General features: G+C 38.9%; 1 protein-coding gene across 6 annotated transcripts in view; it reads left to right on the top strand.

The window, feature by feature from the left end:
- KIF16B (kinesin family member 16B) overlaps positions 1–19,183 on the top strand; it is a 136,717-nt gene extending 117,534 nt beyond the window's left edge. For 4 of the 6 annotated variants that reach the window (XM_041425096.1, XM_041425095.1, XM_041425094.1 and 1 more), the window contains 2 exons: positions 2,924–3,007; positions 17,914–19,183. In XM_041425096.1, coding sequence (XP_041281030.1) covers positions 2,924–3,007; positions 17,914–18,072 — 243 coding nt within the window. In that variant the 3' untranslated portion in view covers positions 18,073–19,183. Of the gene's footprint in view, positions 1–2,923; positions 3,112–17,913 lie in introns of those variants that run through there. The other 2 variants (XR_005954141.1, XR_005954142.1) reach the window with 2 other exon arrangements.
- The last annotated feature ends 4,807 nt before the right edge of the window (positions 19,184–23,990 follow it).

Below are 23,990 nucleotides of genomic sequence, written 5' to 3'. Positions count from 1 at the left end.
ACTGCATGGATACGTCCGTTTCTTATGTTGCAAAGATAATTCTCAAGCTGAAAAGTAGGTGGGAACTAGTGCTGTCATGTTTGCATGAAGTGTTTGGATAGCCTGAAACTCAAGCCTGCAGAGTTTTGAATGTCTCTTTCTCATTTTGGTGGGCATTAGCCTGTGGGCATGTAGTGGAACAGAACCCATTGAAATGACTGAGTTGCTGAAGTGATGATGAAAAATTTGTGGCTGGAGCATTTTCTGTCACGTAGATGGGTGGACATTTGTTGTGTGATGGAAATGGTCTTTGTACTTTATTTGTGAGATAGCCATCTGCTAATAATTTGGCTAAAACAGGAGCCAGGAAACACTGGGAAAGTGTGGGACACAGAAACGTTCTAGCAGGCCTGAGGTTTGTGTAACTTATGCATCTGGCCCAGTAGAGATGCCATCTGCAGTAATTGATTTGTCCTTCATAACATACCTCTGCAGGATAAAAAATCCTTCCAAGTGACATAAATGTATAAATAGGTATATTCTATACATACACTGGCAACACTGGCATATTACAAACATATTAACTTTATATATCTATGTCAAGAATAACTTGGCACAGTGACATTCTGGTGGCTTTTATTACGTACAAAGTATGCAGATCCCTAATTCTTGACCAGCAATAAGTTCATGATTTTCAAATGGGTACGTGCTATGACTTTGAACATTGCAGAGCAAAGTTTACTGGCAGAGACTTTTGTCTTGCATATTAAATTCATGACATAGTAATGAACTTTAATTGGTTTAGTTTCAGAGATATATGCATGGTAGTGACTTGGAAGTTAAGAAATGTTAAAGCAATGTGAGTAGCTATTTCTGTTTGAAATTGTTCAACAAAACAAAACACATTGGTTTTATAAAATACAACTGGTTTTCTCCTAAGATACACCCAGAGACCTTAGGAAAACAGCTTGCTCATCCCAAAGTTATGTAGAATTAGTCCCCAAATTCCTGTTCAGATGGAACTTAATTTAGATAAGGAAATCTTTCCTGATTTAAGACCTTGCTTTGACTCCACAGAGTAGGTCTGAGGATGCTGTAGTGATAGGTTCATTGTGCAAATTGGTTTTTAATAGACACTATTTTAAAATTCTATAATGAAAGTATTTATTAGCAAATAAATATAAAAAACAATCTCCTACGGCCAGGAGGGGATTGTGGTGGTAGTTGTTCCTGGTAGTGTCATGATGCAGTACTATTTAGTAAAATGCAGTTTCTGCAGATGTGGGATTTTGAAGTCCTTGAAAATATTAGCACTTAGAATCATTTATAGGTGAAGAAGAGAGTAATGCAGTGAAAATAAGTCCCCAGGACATTATAATGTGATACTGTTTGGTTGTGTTTGTCCTGCCAACGTGAAGAAGCAGGCACACTGAGAAGAATATGGTTGGAGAAATTTGAGGAATATAGTTGGGACATACTGGCAAGATTGATGGAGAGCAGACATCTCTTCCATGTTCTCTGGTGCCCCACATCAGTTTTGTCATTTTAAGATGTCTGGACATTTCTTTAACATTATCAAAGTTGGAGCTGAACCAGAGAGTGGGAATAAATCATTTGTATTGCAGAATTCCTCTGTATTTTAAAGATGCTTACATTCGATGTTAATAATGGAGCTCCTCATTTAAATCAGTGTATGTCTGCTCCCTGTAACCAGCTGTAAATTCTCTGCAGTCCTGTATGTGCTTATAGACTAGAAAATGATGCATCTTTTTTACTGGTTCAATATCATCAGACAACCTGGGGAATTAATGCAGGAGGCAATTTTACAGAGGGATTTCACCTGCAAAACAACTCCAGCAGTTCCAGTGGGAGATTGCATTATTCTATCTCATGATGTGAGTGCTGGGGAAAAAAATGGGCTTGATTTACCTTCAAGTGCAAACACAATTTATGGGGAGAGGACCTGCTTTCTCCTGCATTGTTTCCAGCCGTGGCTTAGCAGACCAAGTTCAGTGGTACTTGTTACCAACTCTTGAGTCTCTAGTGTGCTTTCCAGACATAGCTGGCTTTAATTAGTTCAAGTATTTTATTTATTGGTATAGAAAAGGGGAGGCACTTTCCTCCCTCCTTCTCTCTCTTTCACTCTCTTTCTCTCTCTCTCCCTGGCCCCCTTCCCCCATAGGATGGAAAAAGAAATCAGCAGATAGCTTTGAACACCTCTCTGGAAGAACTAAAAGTAGAGATCTGAATAGTTGTTTTTAGCTGTTGTGCCGTTGCCTTTTTCTCTTTTCAGTGTGATAAAGCAGGATTTTGCCTGCATGTGTGAATTCTCTTCAGAAGCTGAAGCTGTCAGCTCCCAGCAGGACACACGTTTGAATGGCATTGAGCTGCAGCTGAGATACAAGAAGTGGTAGTTCAGGGCACAACAAAAGCTTTGGGTCAGGTGTTGGCTGTAGTCCAGCAACGCATCTCCCAGAGCATGACTTCAGTGGTAGTTCTTAGATCCAGTGATCTTACATTCATGATAGAATATAAGTAAAACCAGACAAATTGCACTACCATACAGTTGGAGACCACAGATTTTCAGAGACTAAATGTAGTCTTTTAAGATACATTTTCCTGCAGAAATTGTTTACTTCCTATATGATACAGCACATTTGGATTGCAAATTTTTAATATTTCTTTGGGCAAACAGTGGTGGTCCAATTCCTAAATTTTCTTTCAGTCACTCTCTGATGACAAAATGCATCTTTATCTTAGCAATACTACAGAGCAGATTGCAATAACCTCATAGAAATGTAGAATATGATATTTACTAATAGCGTATAGTGTCGCTCATGAATATTTGGCAGTTTCTTCTTCCTAGTTGCTTTTTAGTTTAAACAGAATTTTCTCATTTGAGCTTGTCACTTCTGATGCTGATTCATCCTTTAATGTCTTCCAGGTTGCCACTTTAGAATTCCCTCCAAAGAAGCTCTTTGGAAACAAGGATGAGCGAGTGATTGCAGAACGGCGGTGTCACTTAGAGGTAATACCAACTTTTTACAGGCTTCTGCTGTGTGTTTAGGAGGAGTACTCCCTGCTGGAGCAACAGAAGCCATTCCCATATGATCAACATTAAATAGCCTGTTTGTAAGTATCAAGTTACTTGCTGCCTCGTTTAACACAGGAGATGGCAGCAGTACATTGCAAAGTAAGGAAACATCTCTTAAAAAATAAATTACTCCTAATCTAGGAAAAAAAAAAAAAGGAACTCTTAGAGATGTTCATAGGAGATGGATTTATTTAAGGGGGAAAGGTGGTGGGTGAGGTAAGTGTTCACTGTAGACAGCTGGTCTCTGTGCAAGACAAGACTAAAAAAATACTGCTATTTTAAATGCAATCTGTTAGTTGGAGATGTACCATTTTATCATAGTATATCCAAATATCTCATGACAGAACTAAAGCGATATTTAGGCATCTTTGAGTTTTATTTTGTAACCCAGCTTTGTGAACGTATTCTTTTTCTTTCAGTTAATTTTAAAAAATAATTTTATTGTGGACAAGTTATAGAGTTTGAGGGCTTGAATTATTTTAGGAGTTCTACAGTGCTGTGTGGATAGTATGATTTTGAACTCCTGTCACACGTTAGGTTTTGTATTTCTATGTTAATGCATGTTTTACTGCAGTCCAGGGGCAGGAGGTGGGGTTTTGGGGAAGAAGAAGAGGCATGATCAAAGACTAAGCTGTACACCCTGCAACTGTATTGCAGAAACATGGGGATTACTTGATCATGCAAGTCATTAAGAATTATATTCTTTGTAGAGCTAAAATAGCATTAGGTAGAGCTTTAGAGAAATTAATATAAAAGTAGATTGCTTACAACTGGAATATTTTCTTAGGTGGTTTGAATTTTCTACGTACTTCACCTTTTCTTTGATCTACCAACAAAACATCCTCCCACTGACTTCTGATGTCAGGCTGTCTTACATGAAGTCCAAAATGAATTATTTTTTTCTTTCACATCCTTGATAGACACCATAAAGGCATGCCCATATTCCAGTCTAGTACTCAATTTGCATATTTTTACCAGTAAAAAATTAATCTCTTAATCTTTCTGGCATTTCATTGGTTTAGTAACAGATTTTATTGTAATGATTTTAATGTTAAAACTGCTGTGTATAGCAGTGCTTTGATCATGGCCATGCAGTACAGCTCTACAGCCAGGTGTTAATTTAAAATTATATTGTATCTGTTTTAACTAAGGTTGTTAAAACTTTATTACCTATATATTTTGCAAGCAGAAGAATATATGGCAACTGTTCACATGAATATGTTTTGCTGTATGCCCCTTGGCCATTCCACTAAGCAGTCCTGACAACTCACAGTGCTGAGGAACTGAAGATCCCCTGTGGCTAAGGGCAAGTTAAATAAAGAGGATGAGGAGCCAAGCAAATGTTGCCATCCTTGCCATGAGGAATTCAATGCAACAGGCTGATCAAAACCTCCTGATGTCTAGATCTCTAACCATAGTGTTTCTTTTCACTGTATATTTTGCAGTGGTTTGCTCTGGCTTTGCCCATAGCCAGAGAGCTCCCACAGCTGCAGCCTCCTTGGTGAAGAGTGAGAGAAACCACCTAAGCAGGGATGGTTTCCAAAGTCATGTAATGCTTTGAAGGCTCAAGGAGTGTCTTGGGCTGTGCTGTGAAAGTGGCAGTCATGCCACAATAGTGGCAGATGGCCCAGGCACCAGTTCTGTTTCAAATACTGCCTCTTCATGCCTTGTGGTCCTCAGTCCAGTGTGAGCCCCGAGCGTGCGTCAGTGGTGTAACTGGAGAGGGGTAAATGGAGGGATTGTCCCTATGAGGGACTTGGATCCTTGGCTTTTGGACTGTAGTGTGCTTATCACGTGGGAATTTGGTCAGGTGGAAGGTGAGAGTGTTTGACCTTGGTATCAAATAGAATTATGGTTTGTATTCAGTTGACTTTCACACCTGATCCTATTCCTTGATTTGCTGAAAACCCTTTGCAATCTCTTTCCAGCTTCATAGTTTATGTGTTGGTATAGCTGTAGTAGGGTATAAAAGCTTGTCTGGCTGTTCCACTTGCTTAGTCAAGAGCTAATGGCTAATTCAGCATTTTTAGGAAAAGCAAAGTACAGCTAGCAGACCAATTTTATTGAGCTGAAAATAAATGACAGCCTGAATATTAGTCCAGTAAGTGTTCTGAACAAATATTCTGTGATGTAAGATTATTAGTGGAGCGGTTGTCCTAGTGGTGGTGATGAAGAAATTGCTCTGCTCTTCTTTACACATTTTTTACATTAGGTATTCATGCGTCTTAAATAGGCTGGAACTCCATATCATTTTTTCTGAACTTCTTGCACTGAAATAGCTTTGGGTAGTTCAGTGCTTCCCACAGGTCATCTCTTAGGAGCTGCAGTTCCTTGTGCTTAATTAGATTTGTCCCTTTGCAAGACAGTTCAGGAAGAATTTCGTTTTTCCTAGATATCATCTCTAGGATTCTTGCCACAGTAGAAGTACTGAGAAGAACAGTGGGGTTTTGGTACCTTTCCAGGCAACAATTCCCAGGAATCAGGGGGACTGGCTGTTGTGGAGTTTGTTTTGTTTGAAGATTGAGATGTAGCGTTACCTTATTTCAGCCTGGGTTTAGAAGTGGGCCTATTTAATCATAATGGAGGTGAAATTACTTGGAGTAAAAGAATCCAGAGAGCCCCAAAATTATAAGGATTGTGATTTTTAAATCACAGTAAGTTCAAGGTTTGTGTATAACATTAAGTTATTTTGTTTATGTTTGCTGGTACAAATGCTAACTAACTGAAAGCTTCACATTGCCTTGTTTGTAGGAAAGCACATTACATGAAGTATTTTTGTGTGAGATGAACCTGAGAATTCAACTTTGATCTCCAGCATGATATGTAGTTGCACTGTAAATGCTTTTGCTTTGGTGTATGTTGGTATAGTATCAAGTCTTTTGAACTGTATTTGACATTACCATAGAGCTTTGGAAAATAATGTGCAAGTTTTTACCTAATACATCTTAACAGAAAACATCTAAATTGCATTTAAAATTATCTACCCAAAATACCCTATTGCAATCTATTAATTTAGCTTTTCATCAGGAACATGTTGCAGGGCAAAACTGTAAAATTATTGTTTTGCAGTTTAAAGACTGTAATTTCACTTCAGAGCCGACCTTGCTTGTTTAAATCTGCCTTAAGTGACACAGCCAACAAATCTTCTGAGTAAAGTTAATGAACAGAAGTTATTGTGTATCTATCCTTTCTTGCAAATAGAAATCAGTAGGTAAGCGTATAGGATCCTTTTTTAAAGTGAATTCAGATTATGTATATTCATTTTTTCGTATTTTTTAAGGAAAAGCTTTGTAAAGGAAGTACTTGCCACAAGAAATACTTGAGTCAGTGAATGTGTCTGCAATTTAACTGCAAAGTATCTTTATTTCCTTGGTGAGTTGCTAGGTCTGTGAATGACACTAAAAAGAAATTTTCCTGAAATCCCAGCATCTATGAATACTGTGTTTCTGTATCATACCATTCCCCTGACTATTCTTTTTTCTTCTTCTCTTAGACTCATGCTTTGCTGTAGTAATTAAGATTATTTTTAGCCCTGTTTTCCCATTGTACAGCCAGAGAAACTGGGCAGGAGTCTAAGCTGACATAGCACATTGAGCTGTGTTTCTTGACTCTTTGGTCAGAACCCTTGCATTCATGGACTTTCTCTCTTGCCCTTGCTGTCACCAGTGTGTTTAGAAAAAAAACAGCTTTTATGCCAACAAAATCTGAACAGGTTGTTGCTTAAAGGAAAACACAAACTCTCCCAAGCCTCAGACTGTCTCCTTGTCTCTGTTCTCTGTTTCCTCTTCCCTGCTCTCAGGGCTGCATTTCCCCAGGTTGGTTTGCAGACAGCAAGGGGAGAAACAAGCAAAATCTCTGGTGGGGTTTTTAGGGATCAACAGTTGGTTGGAGTGGTGCTGGTAACACCAAGGTTGTGGGTTCCATCCCCAAGCTGGCCATTCCATTAAGAGATGGACTTGATCCTTGTGGATCACTTTCAATTCAGAATATCCTGTGATCTAGAAATAAAGCTCAGCAGTCAGTAGGAGTCATGTGTTGTCTTTTGCTGCCACTTAGAGAGCTCAGGGAATAAAAGTCAGCCTGTTAACAGTATGGTAATGTGAGCCTGTGTCAAGTTCTCTAGAAGCATATACATCTTCCTGGCATCGCCTCTGCTCTTCTTTTTTCTTGGCACTTTGAACCTCTTTAAAAGATAGACATGCTCAATTTATTTAAAATTAATAGTATAATTGTCCTTCTCACTTCCTGATGTCTGCTGGTGAGGATTTCAATGATAGGTGTTAATGCAGGAGGCAGAAATAAATCTTGAATGAGCTGCATAATTCAATTTTGCTGTCCAATCCGTAAAACTGTCTGGGGAAGGTATTGCAGAGACACTGAACTGGCTGAAATATTGCTGTTACCTTCAGCCAAAATTAACCTTCCAAAATTAGATTAACTTAGAAGTCAAATCCTTTGTTTAGTTTTTAGTTCGTATTTTCACTTGAGTTCCTTTGGAGGTGATGATTTCTAGGTTTTTTTTTTTTTACTAAGGCAAATTTAGCTGTGTCATGTTTCCCCTTTAAAAGTAACATTATGCTGAGATGGCTTCAGGGATCTTGTTCTTAAGGAAAAGGTGAAATAATGGAAATAGCACCTTTTTATTTAACTTGGATTGATTCTTGTTATTTAGGTGTCTTATTAGTTTTTTAATTAATAGTGGAAGCCAGCAATAAAAACGTCTGAGAAGGAAAAAACCCTCAAAATATTTGTCAACAAATTTGAGCAAACAGAATGTTTGAATCTGCCTCAGACATTGTTTTCCTTGAAGTCATGAGGACAGAAACATTGTACTGTGATTTTAGGTTATTAATCACCTGAATATTCAGTATGGACTTCATTAGTACTCCCCACAAGTCTTTGTTTCACTGCCCCATTCCTAAATATATTTAACTGAGAGAACCTGTGCTAGTTATAGGTGAATTGATGTCTGTATTGCAAAAATCCTGTCAAGTGGGGTTAGAATTACCATTTCTGTTTGATTTTTTTTCCTGACTGACACTAGTCACAAAGACCTTTCAAAGCTACTGTATACATGTTTGTTCAAAGTGATTACTAAAAAAGGAAATTTATTGGACACGTGCATCAGCTACAACATCCCTAATGCCAAAGCTTTCTAAAAGAAGCTTTATCTAGCTGCTCACCAGCCTGGCTCTTAAAGAATGAATGTTTGCCTCTGACAGTGTGGTGGTAATTACTGTTCTTAGCAGAATTTAGGTAAGATGGAGTTCAGAACACACGGAGTTCAGATGGAGTTCAGAATACAACTTGATACTTACTGGAGAATAAAAGGAAACTCTTCTCTCTTTTCACAGATGTGAATGCACACCAGAATGCTGGTGCCAAAGCAAACTGCTGCAAATGTTGGTGTTTGATAGTCCTAGAGAGGATTGTTTCATACAATATTCTGAGCTACAGAATGCAATATCTTGGAGTGATGGCTTTAATTTCCCACTAGAGGAATAGGGATGCAGTGGGATCAGGGAAGGAAAGAGCATAGATGCATCCACAAAGACAAAGACAAGGCTGGGCCTTATTGTGAATATCAGCTACGTGAAATCCATGTCATAGATCATTTTCTAATTTAGGCATAGTCAGTCTGTACCAGGTGCCTTTCATATTCTCTAGTAACCACTGAAAAATTCAAGAGCAAAAATAACTGCTTTTCAGCACAGCACTGAAGTCTTGCTGGCAGACAGACTTTGCAGTAAACCATCTGAGAGCAAGTTCACATGCCAGGTTCCCATCTGTCACCACATCATTAGGGCAGCCCAAGGCACTTAGCTTTTCTGGTTTTGAAGCATCAGCCCTCAAAGAGGAGTTGCAGCAGTTCTCAGCAGCAAAGTGTTTAGTCTTATTTTTGAATGGCTCTGCTTCTTGTGTGAGACCCTGTTGGGTTTAAAAAATGAATAAATAAAATTAAATTTACTTATTGGTTACAGTCATGAGATACAAAGAAGCAGAACTTTACATCGGTCAGCCCTTGATCCCACACCAATAAAATGTTACTTTGATTAAATACTGTAGACCTTCATCTAACCCACAACAATGCAAGACATTATTCTTGTAATCAAAACACCTGATAAAGATGGTCACTTAGAAGGAACAATAGCCTGAGGTTATTTTCTGGATGAGTTAATTTTAAGCTCTAGTTCAACAGGCTGCTGAATGCAAAAGGAATGGAAAGTGTGGTCTCATTTGCTCAAACTCTGGGCCTAATTCAAAATCAGGTCTGAAGCCTTGCTCTGCAGAGTTTACTAGAGGTAACTTGGCATAATATACATATCTCTAGAAGAATTTTGGTGTTTCTTCTTTAGGTGTATATCTTCAGGTCCCTACCTCAAAAATTATCTTTTGTGACCAAATATTTATCTCCATTACAACAAAATAATTAAATAGGATTTGCAATTTAAAGGCCTTTTTATTTTTCCCTTTCCTTTTTAGATATTTCAGAGAAAATAAGGAGGTGTGTTTATCATGATTTAGTAAGTTTAGAAAATGGAGCAGCATATAGTTGGAGGTCCAGTTTAGCTCCACATCATAATGTGTTTTGCTGTCAGGATGGGCTAAATTTCCCAATATACTCCTACAAACTAAGTTTTGAAGTTGTGTACCTCCATCACAATCTCCATTAATGGCTCTGCACATACAGCTGTGGGCAGATGAACAAAAGGAGTGGTCAGCCAAGGACACTGGGTTGAATCTGGTACTACCCCTTTCCAAAGCAAGCGTGTCAGTCATCCTCCAGTATGGGATTTCACCAGAGGAAGCAGAGGGTGATGCATGTCAGGTTGTTTGGTAGTGTTTGCCAAGCCCACTCCAGCAGGTGACACACTGTCACACGCTACTGGCCCAGGGTGCATGCTAAATTCAGTCCTGTTGTTCCTTCTAAATACATTTTGACAGGACTTGTTCTGACTTGTGCTCTGGAGAAGAGATTGGTTTCCTTCACTAGTCAGGTCTGTTTTGATCCTTTTCAGAATGGTCATTCACTTTCCAAAGAAGACTCACACTGATAGACCACCTGTAAATTATGGCCCTTGCTGCCTTTTTATTGCTTCCCTGCCAGCCTGCAATTCAGTTTTCATTAGAGCTGCCTAAAGCCAATAAATGTAAGCTTTTACCATGCAGACATTGTAAGAAATAAGAAGTCCTGTGGATTTTAAACAAATTATAGGCAGAATAAGATTGTAATTTGGGATGTAGACTGACTTAAGAAGTTGATTCAATTGATGTGGCATAATAGTAATTCAGCATAATGTGCTCATGCCATTAGACTTGCACAGAAAAGTGCTCCAAACAGCTATAATGAATAGTGTGGGTTTTGAAAACCCGAGAGAGCATTTTCACCTGGAATCATAACTGGCATGTCTCAGAATGCTTGCTTTGAATTTAAGAAAATTCAAAAAGGTATATGAATTTGAGTAAATTTCAGTACCGCCTTGGGTAAAATTAAATTTTAGTGTCACTCAAGCACTTCTGGAGATGTAGAGATAAAATCTGCTTCACCTGTACAACTCTGGAGGAAACTAACTCGGATTCAAGGAATCTGCATTATGCTGTGCATGGAAAACATAGAGAGACTTTCCCAAGAGGCTAAAAATCTTAGTCCTGGTATTTTTAGTGCAATTTAGCTGCTTAAAGAAGCTTGATTCTTGCCTGCTTAGTTCCAGAGTCATTTAGGTACCTCTAAACATGGCCAAATGAGTGTTGTATGGAGGGTGCCTGTGGAATTCACCCCAAGGCAGCTCAAAACTCCTAACTTTCTGAGCTGAGGAAAAAAAATGAAAAGAGAACCCAAAAAGGGAAGGAAAGCCATTGCCTAACAAAGACCAGATAACCCATAAAGCAAATACCCCATGGCAAAAAAAGCTGGAAGCTTTCTGAGAGTGGCAGTTTTAAAAGCACCCATGATAATGGCCCCTCCACACACAAGGATCTCATTTTCCATAGTCTTATGATAGAGTAACAATATTGGGGGGCACAGATAGATATGGAATGCAATAACATTATGGATTACCCCAGGACATTCCATCCCTTATGCCTTATCGTCTGATTAATACCAAAATTAATACATTTCAGCTGTAAACACATGTATGTATACATATTTACATATAACTATATATAAATACAATTTCAGTGGTCACTGACCATCCCCCAGATATGGACAGAGTTAATTTGGTCCATGACTGATGTGACTGGACAATTGTCCCTGATAATCAAAATATGCAGTGGCAGTGACATTCAGCAGCCAGTGTTACATTCCAACCTTACAGGCTGTTCTCACCCCTAGTCAAATCCCCCTGAGGTGCACAACATGTTTCCCCATCCCTCTGCTTAACCCACCAAGTGTAACCAAGTCCTTGAGCAAAAACAATCCCACGGACAGGCTTGCCTTTGCTCAAGGCAGAATGAATCCAAATATTCTTTCCTAACTTACCTCTCATATGCATGGCAGGGACTTTATCTCTGCCTGCTGTATCCAGGGGTTAGTGGAATCTCTGGTGTTAACTAACCATGTAGCCTTTTGCTAGTGGTGATGCAATTCCCCCCAGTTAAAGCCCCTTCTGAATCCTCTCCCCTTAGATGTAAACTGAACTAGTTTATGAAAAATATGTCCCAAAGAGTTGTTTCTTGGCCTTGTTTCCTAAGAAGAACCAAGACAGGATAGAGGTTTTGCAATGTGTTTTGTCTTTCTGCCTGTTAGGGCAGGGAAGAGTACTGGGAAAACTAGCTGTGAACGCAATAATAGGCTACAAAGCTACAAATAAATGTGTAAAAGTACAGAGAATATATAAAAGAAAAAAGGCAAAAATTGCCCAGCATCAATGTGACTATTGCAGTCGTGATTTGCCATTTTCAGACATGTTCTGTCTTTATTCTCCTACAAAGTGCATACACAAATTGTCTGCAACTTGAGCAAGGTCTCTGGTACCAGGGACAGTCACATTCTGGAGGCAGTTTTCAAATTTGACTCCTCAAGGAACCTTTGCAGAGCTTTGACAGTGTCTAATTTTGCAGGGTTTTTCGTAAGGAGAGCCCAGCCATCTGGGTCTTTCAGCAGAAGATAATGGGCCAGGTGATCCCATCATAATTACTGACATTTCCTCTCCAAGTTTTTCCACAGAAATAAGATCCTTCAGGCACCAGGTAGTCTCCCAGGCAGTAAGTCTTTTCCCATTGCTCTGAAATCACAGCCACACAGAATGACCTGAGGATATGTGCAGGAGATAAATGTGTTCAGATCCACAGGTGACATTAGATACTTCCTGAGGGGCTTGAAATATCACTTGTGATATTGAATATCACATGCTGTTCTGCTCACCTACTTTACTCAAATCTGCTTTATAATATCTTGCAATATATGTCAAGGTGTTGGGGGAAAGAATTGAAGCTTCATGTTTTCTTTATTAGAAAAAGAAAAAGCCCACAAAAGACCAAAATGTTTCTGAGCAAGTTATATCTGGTGAGTGGAGAATTGATCTGAATCTGGAATTGGTGGAGGTTGAAGGTAGTAGTTGTTGTCTGGTACGGTCCCCCATAATTATGGATTTCTGTCCTCCAAAGCAATGGTACCTCATACTCTGTATGAGCCTGAATATGCCTAGGCAGGTAATGTCGGGATATGTCACATAAAAAAACCTGCTCCCTTGGAGCTCAGTTTGTAAATTAATTTTCTGTGTTGTGGCTAATGGCTGTCCTTGTATCTGACCCAGATAATCCAGTCCTGGTTGGTGATTGAGATGCAGTGCATGTACTGGATGAAGCAGAGCTGCCGTAGCTTGCAGCCCTTTTCCTATGAGTTCCCATCTTCTACATTCCAATCCTAACTTACCTCCCTATAAAGTGTCTTAATTCTTCTTTTCCAGTAAAAAAAAACACCCAAAAAAGGAAAAAAAAAGCAAAAACAAAAAACCACCCCAAAACCAAAACAAAACAAAAAAAAAAAACCACAACGAAGAAGCAGATCCAATGAAAAGTTTGTTTTTTCTTGGAAACTTGCATATTTTCTTACCACTTTCTATATAAAACATATCCCTAGAAAGGGCCTTTCCCTGTGGGACACCACCACTTGTCAGTGCCATTTCAGCCCAGCTTTATTTTTGGCAGTAGGATGTAGTTAGACACAACAGCTGGCTTTTCTGCAGTATTTGGTATTTTGAAAAACCACCTTGGAAGTAATTTTTTTCTTTCCAACATATCAATGAAAATATCCAAAATAGAGAAAATGGGTTAATTTGGAGAAGGATCTCCAAATGTTGATTTTCCTTTGCACATACCCAACAATTTCTTTTTAGGAGACAAATGCAGGAGGACATGCCCTCTCTTTTCTGCATTCCAGCAGGCTCCCTTTGCCTTGCCTTTTAAACAGATCCTTGTTTTTGTGATCACAGATTGGAAACAAATCATGTGCCTGTCTGCTTGCTTTGGGGTAGAGTCTTTCCTGGGAAGAGCTGACTGTGCAAATACCTAATTACAACATAATGTGTTTTTTTAGGCTGTGGGAATGTGCTTCAGTCTGTCTGGCTTTGGGGGTTTTTTGGTAATCGGATTTGTATCCTATGGAAAGAGCTGTGATACCTGTGTATGCTTTGCTCTGTGGATAATTCAAATCAAGATCTGATTTTAAGACTGCAGCACTTAACACTAGCCAACAGAATAATTATGTGATTGGTGCAGGGAGGAACTGGCATCTATATTAAAGGAGAGAGGAGCCTGTGTTAGAAATAAGATGAGCAAGTCCTGCCTCTCTCACCAGTGATTTTCTGTGACCTTGTGGTAAAGCTTTTACTGCCTGATTGACATGTAGGTCTTGAAAGGGTGATATTATTTCACAGAAAAGGAGCTGTTGTCTAAAAAGATCCCCAAAGCCTTGTAAGATTTATCTTATTAAACTTTCTGGTGCTTTCAGCTCTGGCATATTGTATGGCAGGTAGTATTTCTAATGCAAATTTTAAAATGTATCTCCTAAAGTATTTTAAGCACTGACTTTTTTTTTAGGAAATTTCTAGAAATAGCAGTATGAAAGCAAAAGCTCGAGTGTTTTTACTTTCTTAAAGTACCAGAGTTGATGAGTTTTTAAACACACCAAATTTTAATGAAAAAATCCAATTCTTGCTAAGCTCTGCTATTGGTCTCTGAGGCTATCACTGTTAGTAATGGATTAGGAGAACAATGTCACTGAACTGAATTCCTCTTTAATGTGCCACAATTGAAAGGATGATAAGAGGACTTTCACATTTCAGAAAGCTTTTTGATTGTAGTAACTTTAATAACTTTAAATTAAGTTATGGCTTTACATTAAAATGTATAAAATTATGAAGTCCCCACATCACAAAGTAGTGCCAAAATGATTAGAATGACTTTGTTGTGAACAAAACTTGAGCACAAGATGAGCACAAGATGAGCACTGGCCTATTGCTAAAAAGGTGAACCCTATTAAAATGATTTTTAATAAGCTTTTTAAGTGCTTTCCATTTTGCTATTCACATAATTAAAAGGGAGGGAAAACTACTCAGACTAGGTAAAGAAAGAAAAGCCTTTGGGCTTCATACCATTTTCTCCATTTTAGTTTCATTTGCAGAGTTAAAACTTGCAGGTACAGCTGTCATAAATTTGAAGTTAGAGGGCTTGAAGGTTGTATTGCCTTCAGAGAGGGCAAACACCACTTCTTTTCCTATTTTGGATGAGTTTTTGACCTGGCTTTCTATCCTTGTTTTGTACATGCAGAGTATTTCTGTTCTCTAAGCTGGTGTTCCTGAGAGTGTGTGTTTAGCCAGAACAAGCAACATGATCAATGTATGAGTTGCCCATTTTTACATCTCTGTTTCAGTGCCAGGGTCTTGTGCCCTCACACCAAGCTGTTTACAAATGTATCATTAGGATATTTTCCAGCAAACCAGCAGCATAGCAGGTTAAATACCATTAGTGAAATGAAAACTCCAAAGTGCATTTAGAAGAACACTGATTACCAGACTAAATAATCCAGAACAAATGGCCAGAGTCTAACAAACAAAAATGAGTAATAAAACCAAGCTTGTTGGAATATTTTGGCAGTTAACTAGTTTTTTCTTTCCTAGATAATCATACAAACCTAGTAGCTATTACACAGTGATTTGCATGCCAGGGACAATGCTGCTATCAGTAGGAAATCACGTCATTAATATGTATAAAATTTGGACCTGTGAAGGTATCCTGAGCTTGCCAGTCTCTGCTAAGAAATTTTTTTTCAAGGACACATCAAAAAAGTTCTGTAAATAGACAAAAATTTTATCTGCTGCTGGAAATTGATTTTAGTACAAAAGATATGGAAGCAGCTCTCCTCCTGTCCACTGAGTGCTGGCAGAGGAGATCCTTTCATCCAGCCTTGCTCCTATTCCAGCTGATTGCAGTGGCCTCCTGGGCTGCAGCAGAATCCATGCTGAGTCTCTTCTGGATGTCTAAGGAACTTTTCATCATTTCTGGCACTTGGTGTTGATGTGCTCCTGCCCCTCTCCCAACTTGCTGTGACTCTCATCCTTTCCCTGTCACATCTGAGTTTGGGAAGCATCTTTCCATACATGGCAAGGATCACTCTTTTTTCTCCTGTCACTTTGTTCCACTTTGCTGTCCATTGCAGCTGACAGGACAGAACAGCCTTCCCCTGCAGTGCCCTGCCACAACCCTTTGATCACTGCTTGTGATGTGAGCACTTGTGCCATCAGTCACTGTTTCCTCACTACAGGGGAACACTCCCAGCCAGCATCTTTGGGCAGAGCAGCCTGTATTTCAATGAAGCAACAGCTTCTATGTGTCAAGGGCACAGCAGCTCTGGGCTATATTAACATACCAGCATTGCAAACAGGGTAAATGCAGATCTGGGTTTTATAATATGGCTAATTTGTTCAGAGGTGGTTGTTGAAGAGCACATAATGTCAAGCCATATGGCAGGAAACCTTCATACAAAATTAATTCCATCATTATCTGTTAGTATCTGCTTGTTGCCTTTTTCCCAAGGATCTTTTTTGTGTTCAGAGAATCTGTGATATTCACTCAACTCTGGAGCACAGATGTGGAAGTGTACCTGCTGTTCCTTGTGTGTCACATAAGTGTATGCTTAGAGCAGAGGGATTTTTTACTTTGCCATTAGAGCTATCATGCCAAAACAATGAGTAATGGCTTTAAAGAACAGGCATGACAGTCAATTATCTGGCCATACATACCAAGGTGAATGCAGTAGGTCTTTTGATGTGTCCAGTGAGATATTTTGGTACCTTTGAGCCTTTGGTAGTCATAAACTAGAATTATTGCAGTAACTTTTCAGCACAGTGCTAAAATGCTAACAGAATGCTATGTTTTACATGTAATTTTCTGCCATATTCATCCTTCAGGAATTACTGTTTTGGGACTTTTTGTAAAGAGCCTTCCTTTGAGAACTAATTATGAAAAATGTTTCTCTGTTTCTCACTTCAAATTACCTCTTAGTCTATTGCAGTTCATCTTGAAGGCATTTTTGTAATGATTTTTTTTTTCATCAACATTAATGCAACCTGTGGCAGATCTGAATGAAATAGAAAGTTTCATAATTTCTGCCAAGAGAATAGTTTTTGTTTCAGCTGCTTTTTTTGTTTGCTTTTTGTTGTTTGCTTTTTTTTTGTTTGTTGTTCTTCTTTCTGTAATATTGAAACAGCTGATTTCTTAAAAAGATAGCAGATTGTTATAGTTTGGAGGAATTATTCTTGAGAAATGAGTGAATAATTAGGACAGTTTCCTGAACAAACCACTTCCATGACCCCAGAGCTGCTGCATTCAAATAACTAAATGTTGTGTTCTTCAGAGGAGAATGTGCTTCTCTGGCTTGCAAATATATTTCCCATGGAATCCAAGACCAGTGAATGATTCGAAAGTTATCTCTGTGGTCAGTGTGGTCAGTGTTTAGTACAGAAAAGGAGTTTATCCCTGCGCTCCAGATGAGATTTCCCTTGCTGGTGTTTGGGTGACACTGGATGCATTTGTAGTATCTCTCTCATCAAACCTTTTGCCTAGTGTTTTGTTCAAAAGTTCAAAGGTTATAAATATAAGTTATTAAGTCACACATACCTGGAAAGTTGCATCCAAATGAGCCCACGTATAATGGAAGCTTTTTCAGGTTTGTGAAAACCAGCTGTTAATGTACATCCCCCAATTTCTGCAATTTACAAGTGGTTGGTGAATATTAACTTATGGGAAGGAAAGGAAGTGTCTCCCATGTGCTTCTCATTAGTAAGATCTTAAAAAAAAACCAAAAAAACCCAGGAAATTTTGAGGGCAACTCAATGAAAAGATACTGGTTCTGACATAATATGGAATTCATGCAAATCTTTCTGCAGATAGCCATCATCAAAACAAACCCCAATCAATGCAAGGATTGTGGAAGCTTTATGAGGGAAAGATTTTTAAAGTCCTTTTGTGTCCATATGTGGTGAATATCCTGCAGCAGGATCTGAGGTTTGCACCTGCTGTGTTTGCTAATGCTAGACAATAGTATTAGCATGTCATGATCACATGACTGCAGAAAAAACTAGGAAGCATCATGCAACCACAGAATAAAAGAGTTGCTAAGCTGAGCATAAGAAGGAAGTGGAAAACACTTCTTTTCTGCTTTTCCTGAGCTTAATACAGACATTTTAGTAGACTTTTTTATAAATGCTGATGGATACTGAAAGGACTGTTCACATCCCATGGAAATATTTTTGGGGTTTTTGCTGTTCATTTAATTTTTCAAAGTGGTTCTAATAAATCTGATCAAGTAAACTTATGACATTTTATATTTTATTCCACAGAAATACCTCAGGAGCTTTTTCTCTGCAATGCTGAAATCTCCATCATCTCCACTGAACATTGATAAAGTGGGCCTAACATTGTCAAAATACACCATCTGTGAATTCTCACCCTTCTTCAGGAAAGGCGTTTTTGACTACAGCAGCCATGGGACCAGCTGAGTTTTGGGCCAGGATCCTTATGCTGGAGGAGTATAGTTGGAGTGCTGCCTTCACTTTAGTGCAAGAGGAATGAGGGAAAGAAAAAACATGTGTCTCCTCCATACCTGGAAAGGTGCATCCAAACAGCACCAATTCGGGACAGCCATGCCCCCACTCTAACCTGTGTCCTTTACCAGCTCCCAAGTCAGTGCCTGCATTCTCCTGGCATGGGGCATACAGACATTTCTGTGTAAGTTGGTCTGTTGATACTGTACAAAGATTCTGACTCTTGTAATGAGTTTGGATCCCCTTCTTGGCAGCAGTGCTTCCTTCCCATTTGCTCAGTTAATTTGTTCTGGCCGTTTGAGAGCGTCTCATGTTTACCATGGCAGTGTGTCGCGCTGACAGAGGGTTTCCGAGTGGCCTTTTGGTTTCTGTCCAAGCTGTTCCTTAAAGAACAGTTCCTCTTTTGTTTCTTTATAGCACAGTGTCATGTTTAAGGTAATGATCATACTCCACTGTTGTTTCATTTTCTTTCCCTTCTAGATACACTGAGTATTGACTGTATAATTGTATAGTTTTTCTCAGAAGAATTAAAGGGCCTGGGTAACTTGAATGCTTACAAAAATGTATGCACCAGGAAGAATATAATTTAAACCCTGTCAGAGTCCTCCATACTTAGTTGTTTGGAGGCTGAACAAATCATTCACCGTTATTAAAAAAGCAAAGGAAGCAATAGTTACCAAATAACATGGTCAGCATCTTTTCAGATTTCGTAATCATTCAGACTGGAAACGGAACTCTGCACTGTACAGAGCTCATAGCTATGCATAAAGCTGATGCAAAGTGCTATATATTGTTTTTTAAATAGCTTCTTCACAATAGTTGTAAAACCTGAGGTTTATTTGCATCAGTTAAAATTTACAGGATTTAAATAATAGTACTTTAAAATGACTCAGGATTTATTCAGACTTGCACATATATATACAGGTAGAACTAATTTTATATTGCTGCAGATTCAAAACTATGTATACACTGTGACTGGAATTGAGTATGTGTACATGTTAATGTATAATTGGTTGTATAAAAATCAGAATTGAATTACTTCCAGTTATTAAAATGCATAATGAAAGGTATGTTTTGTGTGCCATTTGTTCAGAGTGTGAAGCATTTTTTCTGAGTTGACATCACTGACCACTGGTAGATTGTGATAATCAAACTATTTCATGTCATTGAAAATTATTATTAAAACCTAAAGTAACAACAGTGGCTTTTTTATTTCATGACCTAAATTATAGGAACAGCAATGTTTTACATTTAATATGGTACATCAGTGGTCTTGAGGGAGCTGGCCAAGGAAGTGTCTAAGGCACTATTCATCCTATTCAAGGAGTGATGGCACTCTGGGGAGGCTCCCCCTGACTGGAGAAGGGGCAACATAACCCTCATTTTTAAAAAGGAAAAAGAGGAGGACCCAAGGAGCCACAGGCCAGTCAGTCTTACCTCAGTGCCTGGCAAGATTATGGAGCAGATCCTTTTGGAAACTGTGCTAAGGCTCATGATAAATAATGTGGTAATTGGTGACTGCCAATATGCCTTCACTAAAGACAAATCATGCCTGACAAATTTGGTGGCCTGGGAAGACCTTCTAGAACCCCTTCCCCTACCTACAGGGAGCCTGCAGGAAGGCTGCAGAGAGACAAGGGCATGCAGGAATAGTGGGAACGGCCTTAAGCTGGTTTTATTAGATATTGGGAAGAAATTCTTATCTATAAGGGTGATGAGGCACAGGCAGATGTTGCACAGAGATGCTGTGGGCAGCCCCTTCACTGGAGGTGTTCAAGGCCAGGCTGGAAGGGGCTGTGAGAAACCTGATGAGAAACAGCAGGAAGGTGTTGCTGCCTGTGGCAGGAGCTTTGGAACTAGAGGACTTTTAAGGTCCTTTCCAAACCAGGCCCTTCTGTGATTCTGTGTTGATGTGTAAAGATAACTGGGTTCCATTACTAAGCATAGCCTGCCACAATAAGCATCTTTAATTAAAATTTTAAAATAGAAAAAAATAGAATGGATGATTTAAGTTTTGAGAGTATTTTTATCATTTTAATTCATTTCAAGGAAAACAAAAGTTAGAGTAAAATTTCTAGGCCCTATTATTAGCAGGGTAGGATTTATTGCCTTTGAGTATGTGTGACTTTATCTGACTCTAACTGACTTAGGTATCTTAATACCTTTAGGAAGCTAAGCATTCCAATCAAACCTGTTGATTCCCAAACTTTTTTTTTTTCACTGAGTCCTGGACATTCCTGGACTCCTTCATGCTCTGGAGCATTAACTGCCTGTGCTAGATCACCGACAGGGACCCGATCTCATGATCCCTGCTCTGCCCAGTGCCTTTATTACCCCTCTCCAGGCTCTCCCAGGGCTCTCTGTGCACGTTTCATCCTCCTGACCACAAGGCTGTGTCTTCCCTTCCTTCTTCACTCTGCCATTTGGCTTTGCTTGTGCTTCCCAGATCAGAAGCTGGAGGTTGGGTGCTTGCTGGGTCCCTGTGGTGAGCTGAGTTACTGGAGTTTGGTGTTGCAGCAGGTTAATGGAAGACTGGTAAGTGCATGTGGTTGTCTTGCTCTGATGTCCAGATGAATGCTTCAGAGGCAGAAATTAGGGATGATAAATAAATGACTCTGAATCTCACTCAAAGCCAGTGACTGTTTTGCTTCTCCTTCTCCCTTGGCCTGTTCCCCTTCCTACCTCATTGCAATGAGGTATGGTAAAGAATTAATGCCTCAGATCTTCAGAAAAATGATTTTGTGTAACTGTAGAGCATTATTTCCTGTGTGCCACTTCTATGAAAGGACCTAGCAGGCCAGAAAACAGTAAACTGCTTTATCTGCTGCACTGATAAACCCATTTCCTGCAGTTGTCTTTCCTGAAAAACTACCAGTGTGCCAAGCATTGCACCACATGGTGAATGCTGGTTATGAAAAGGCAAAAGCAAACAGGACTCCTAGAGGTATTTTGTGTCACTTTGGATTTGGAGAACCTGTTTAAGAAAAACTCAAGGTGATAAAGAGTTAAGTGAAAAATTTGAATATTAATTTTTTTTCACTTGAATTTAAAAAAAGACTTATACTGGATTCCTGCCAACAGTACAAATTGATTCAGGACGAGCTGCTCCAATGGTGTAAACTTGCCTATAAGATGGTTAATTTATGTTGTCTGACCTGCAGTGTTAAATGTGTACATTGCAAATAACAAAGGTCTATTAATCACTCTGTTTACAATGTCATCAAGTTAAAAGCTACAGAGTTGTGAATGTAAGCATGAGATTAGGACCACAACCCCCAGCTACCAGTTTTTCCCACCTTCTTACCTATCTTTCAGTGGTGTCCAGAGTTTAATCAATGATGGCAAGCTCAGGCTAAGCTAGGAGGCATCTTTGAATAATTGCATCAGTAAAAAATATGATGGCTTTTTATAACCTACAGTCTTTAAACTCAGACTTCATGAGAAGTTGTCAATAGAAGCTGAAATGCATATAGCTAGCCATTTTAAAGATGTTCCAATTGCATTTCTCTGTAGATATCCTCAAGCTCTAAAATTGTCCATTAATTTTATTTTCAACATACTGACGCTTTCAACAACATTGTGAAAGTTATTTTCAGGCCTGGTATGGGTGGTGGTTTTTTTCCAAGTGCCTAAGTAATTGAGAAATGTCCTTAAGTAAAACCTAACTTATGTATCAGTCCTATATATATTTCAGGCAAAGTGTGTGTTTAAGTACTTTGCTGTAATGGGGCTATCACACTTACCCATGCAACTGAAATCATGCCTCCATTAAAGTCACCACTTGGCTCATATCCTTGCTGAGCCTACAGCAGCTTTTCATCAATAGGATTGCACCAAAAAAGGCTAAAAAGCACACTGGAGATGGTGCTTGGCTTTTTTTTTTTTCCCCCTTCTGCATAACATGCACACTGGAGATGGTGCTTGGCTTTTTTTTTTTTTTTTTCCCTTCTGCATAACATAATTAAGTGCAAAAAAACTTTGAGGAAAGCCTTGTTGCTGGTCTTGACCCTGCTCTCCTATAACTGGAAGTGCTTTTCCCCTGAATGTGCTGCTGCACACAGGCAAGAGGTAGAGCAGCCCTCAAAGCCCTGCTGATAAATGACTCCTGGCAATCTCCTTGCTCCTGTAGGTGGGAATAAGAAATAGGTTGGTATCAGACTGTGATAAAGCTTGAAATTTTATATGTTCCCAGCTCACCAAAGCCCCAAAATTGGAAAAAAAAATATTTTTAACTTACAAGTTTCTTATGTTCATCCTTGGGTTTATTTTCTCTGTGTTTCATTAGATTCTGGAAAAAAAAAATACATTTGATAAGCTAAAGAGCAAAAATTTTATGGCTTTCACCCTCATAATGGGAAATAGAAGATATTCCTTTGCAGGACAGACTTCATGAGCAATTAATGTCTATGCATTGTACAGGCCCTGAACCAGTTAAAGGCTTAAAGTCTGATAAAGATGTATTTTCTTGGCAAAGCTGTAAAGTGAATTTTTTTCATATACTGGGTCCTGCCACTTTTTAAAATTGTTTTATTATTTTAAGAGAATGCTTTGTTATTATTGGTGGCAGACCAGAATGCTGCTGTAGATATACCTTTTTATTCCTAATACAATGAAAACAAAGTTGATTAGGAACAAAAATATAATAAAATATAATTAAGGTTGGAAAAGGCCTCTAGCATCATCAAGTCCAACCATTATCCCAACGTTACTGTGTCACCAATAAACCATGTCCCTAGGTGCCACATCCACACATTATTTGAACATTTCAAAGGCTGGTTATTCCACCATTTCCCTGGGCATCCTGTCCCAGTGCCAACTACCCTTTCACCAAAGAAATATTTTCTAATATCTAATCTGGACCTCCCCTGTAGCAACTTGAGAAAGAAGGAGGTTGGGAAAGTGAACAGTGACCTGAAAATAAATTTTGTGGGAAGCAGGTAAACTTCCTTATGCCACCTGTGCAGTGCAATTAAATCCATAAAAGACCTCATCCAGCTGGCTGAAAATACCTGATCACAAACAATACTGTTCTTTTGTCTTTTTTGAGATTGAGTTTTAGAAGGAATGTGTTGGGAAGCCATACTAAGGGTGAACGTGAATGTTTGACAAAACGGAGGCAAAATTTTGGACCAGAAGCTTTAGTCTCATGTTTGCAGTGTGTAACAAGTCTTAGAAGCAAACATGCAAGTGGCAGCATGGGAAACCCTGTGTCTTTTTTCTTCTTTGCAACTTTGTTTTCTTTATAAATACTGACAATTTTCTCTGAAGTTATGCTGACACTGGAGCATGGCAGTACTTTGGTGGTTGTTTTTGAAACTGGTCTCAGAAAAAGAAATAGGTCTAAGGAAAAGGTTTACAGACTCTTTCAAAGTCCTTCTTTTTCTAGCTTCTTCTATCTTATGGCAGTTTTGTTGGGTGGGCGGCTTGTTCTCATTCTTTGTAAGTTTTCAATTATTTCCTGTCTGTAGTCTTATTTTACAGATGGTTTATAAGAATGTGCTGGGAAGAGTTGAAGAGAAAGCAAATCCTTTATTACATGACAAATGGTAGTTATCATCTTCTGATAACTTGTTCTGATCTCCTGTTTTTCTGTTTCCTTAAAGGCATGGATCAGACATCATCAACTGAAACCACATTTTAGTTGTGTTCTGCAAAAATTGGTGTCCTTGATTTTTGATATTGGGAATTACAACAGAAATCAGAATCTCAAAAATGAGCGGGTGAAAATAGTTACTGGTGTTGTCATTGTTCTCCCTGGGAAATCAGTGTGTTTTCACGACTTCTGCATCATGGTTTGTTTTTTCCCAAATATGAATACCTTGGAGATGTATGGGTTGCAAATTACTCCTTTCCCTGGTGCAGAGTAGCATGCT

Source organism: Onychostruthus taczanowskii, unplaced genomic scaffold, assembly GCF_017590055.1.
Source record: "Onychostruthus taczanowskii isolate IOZ18803 unplaced genomic scaffold, ASM1759005v1 scaffold87, whole genome shotgun sequence".
Taxonomy (NCBI): domain Eukaryota; kingdom Metazoa; phylum Chordata; class Aves; order Passeriformes; family Passeridae; genus Onychostruthus; species Onychostruthus taczanowskii.
The sequence above is the reverse complement of the archived record's forward strand: the minus strand, read 5'-3'. Positions and strand labels throughout refer to the sequence as shown.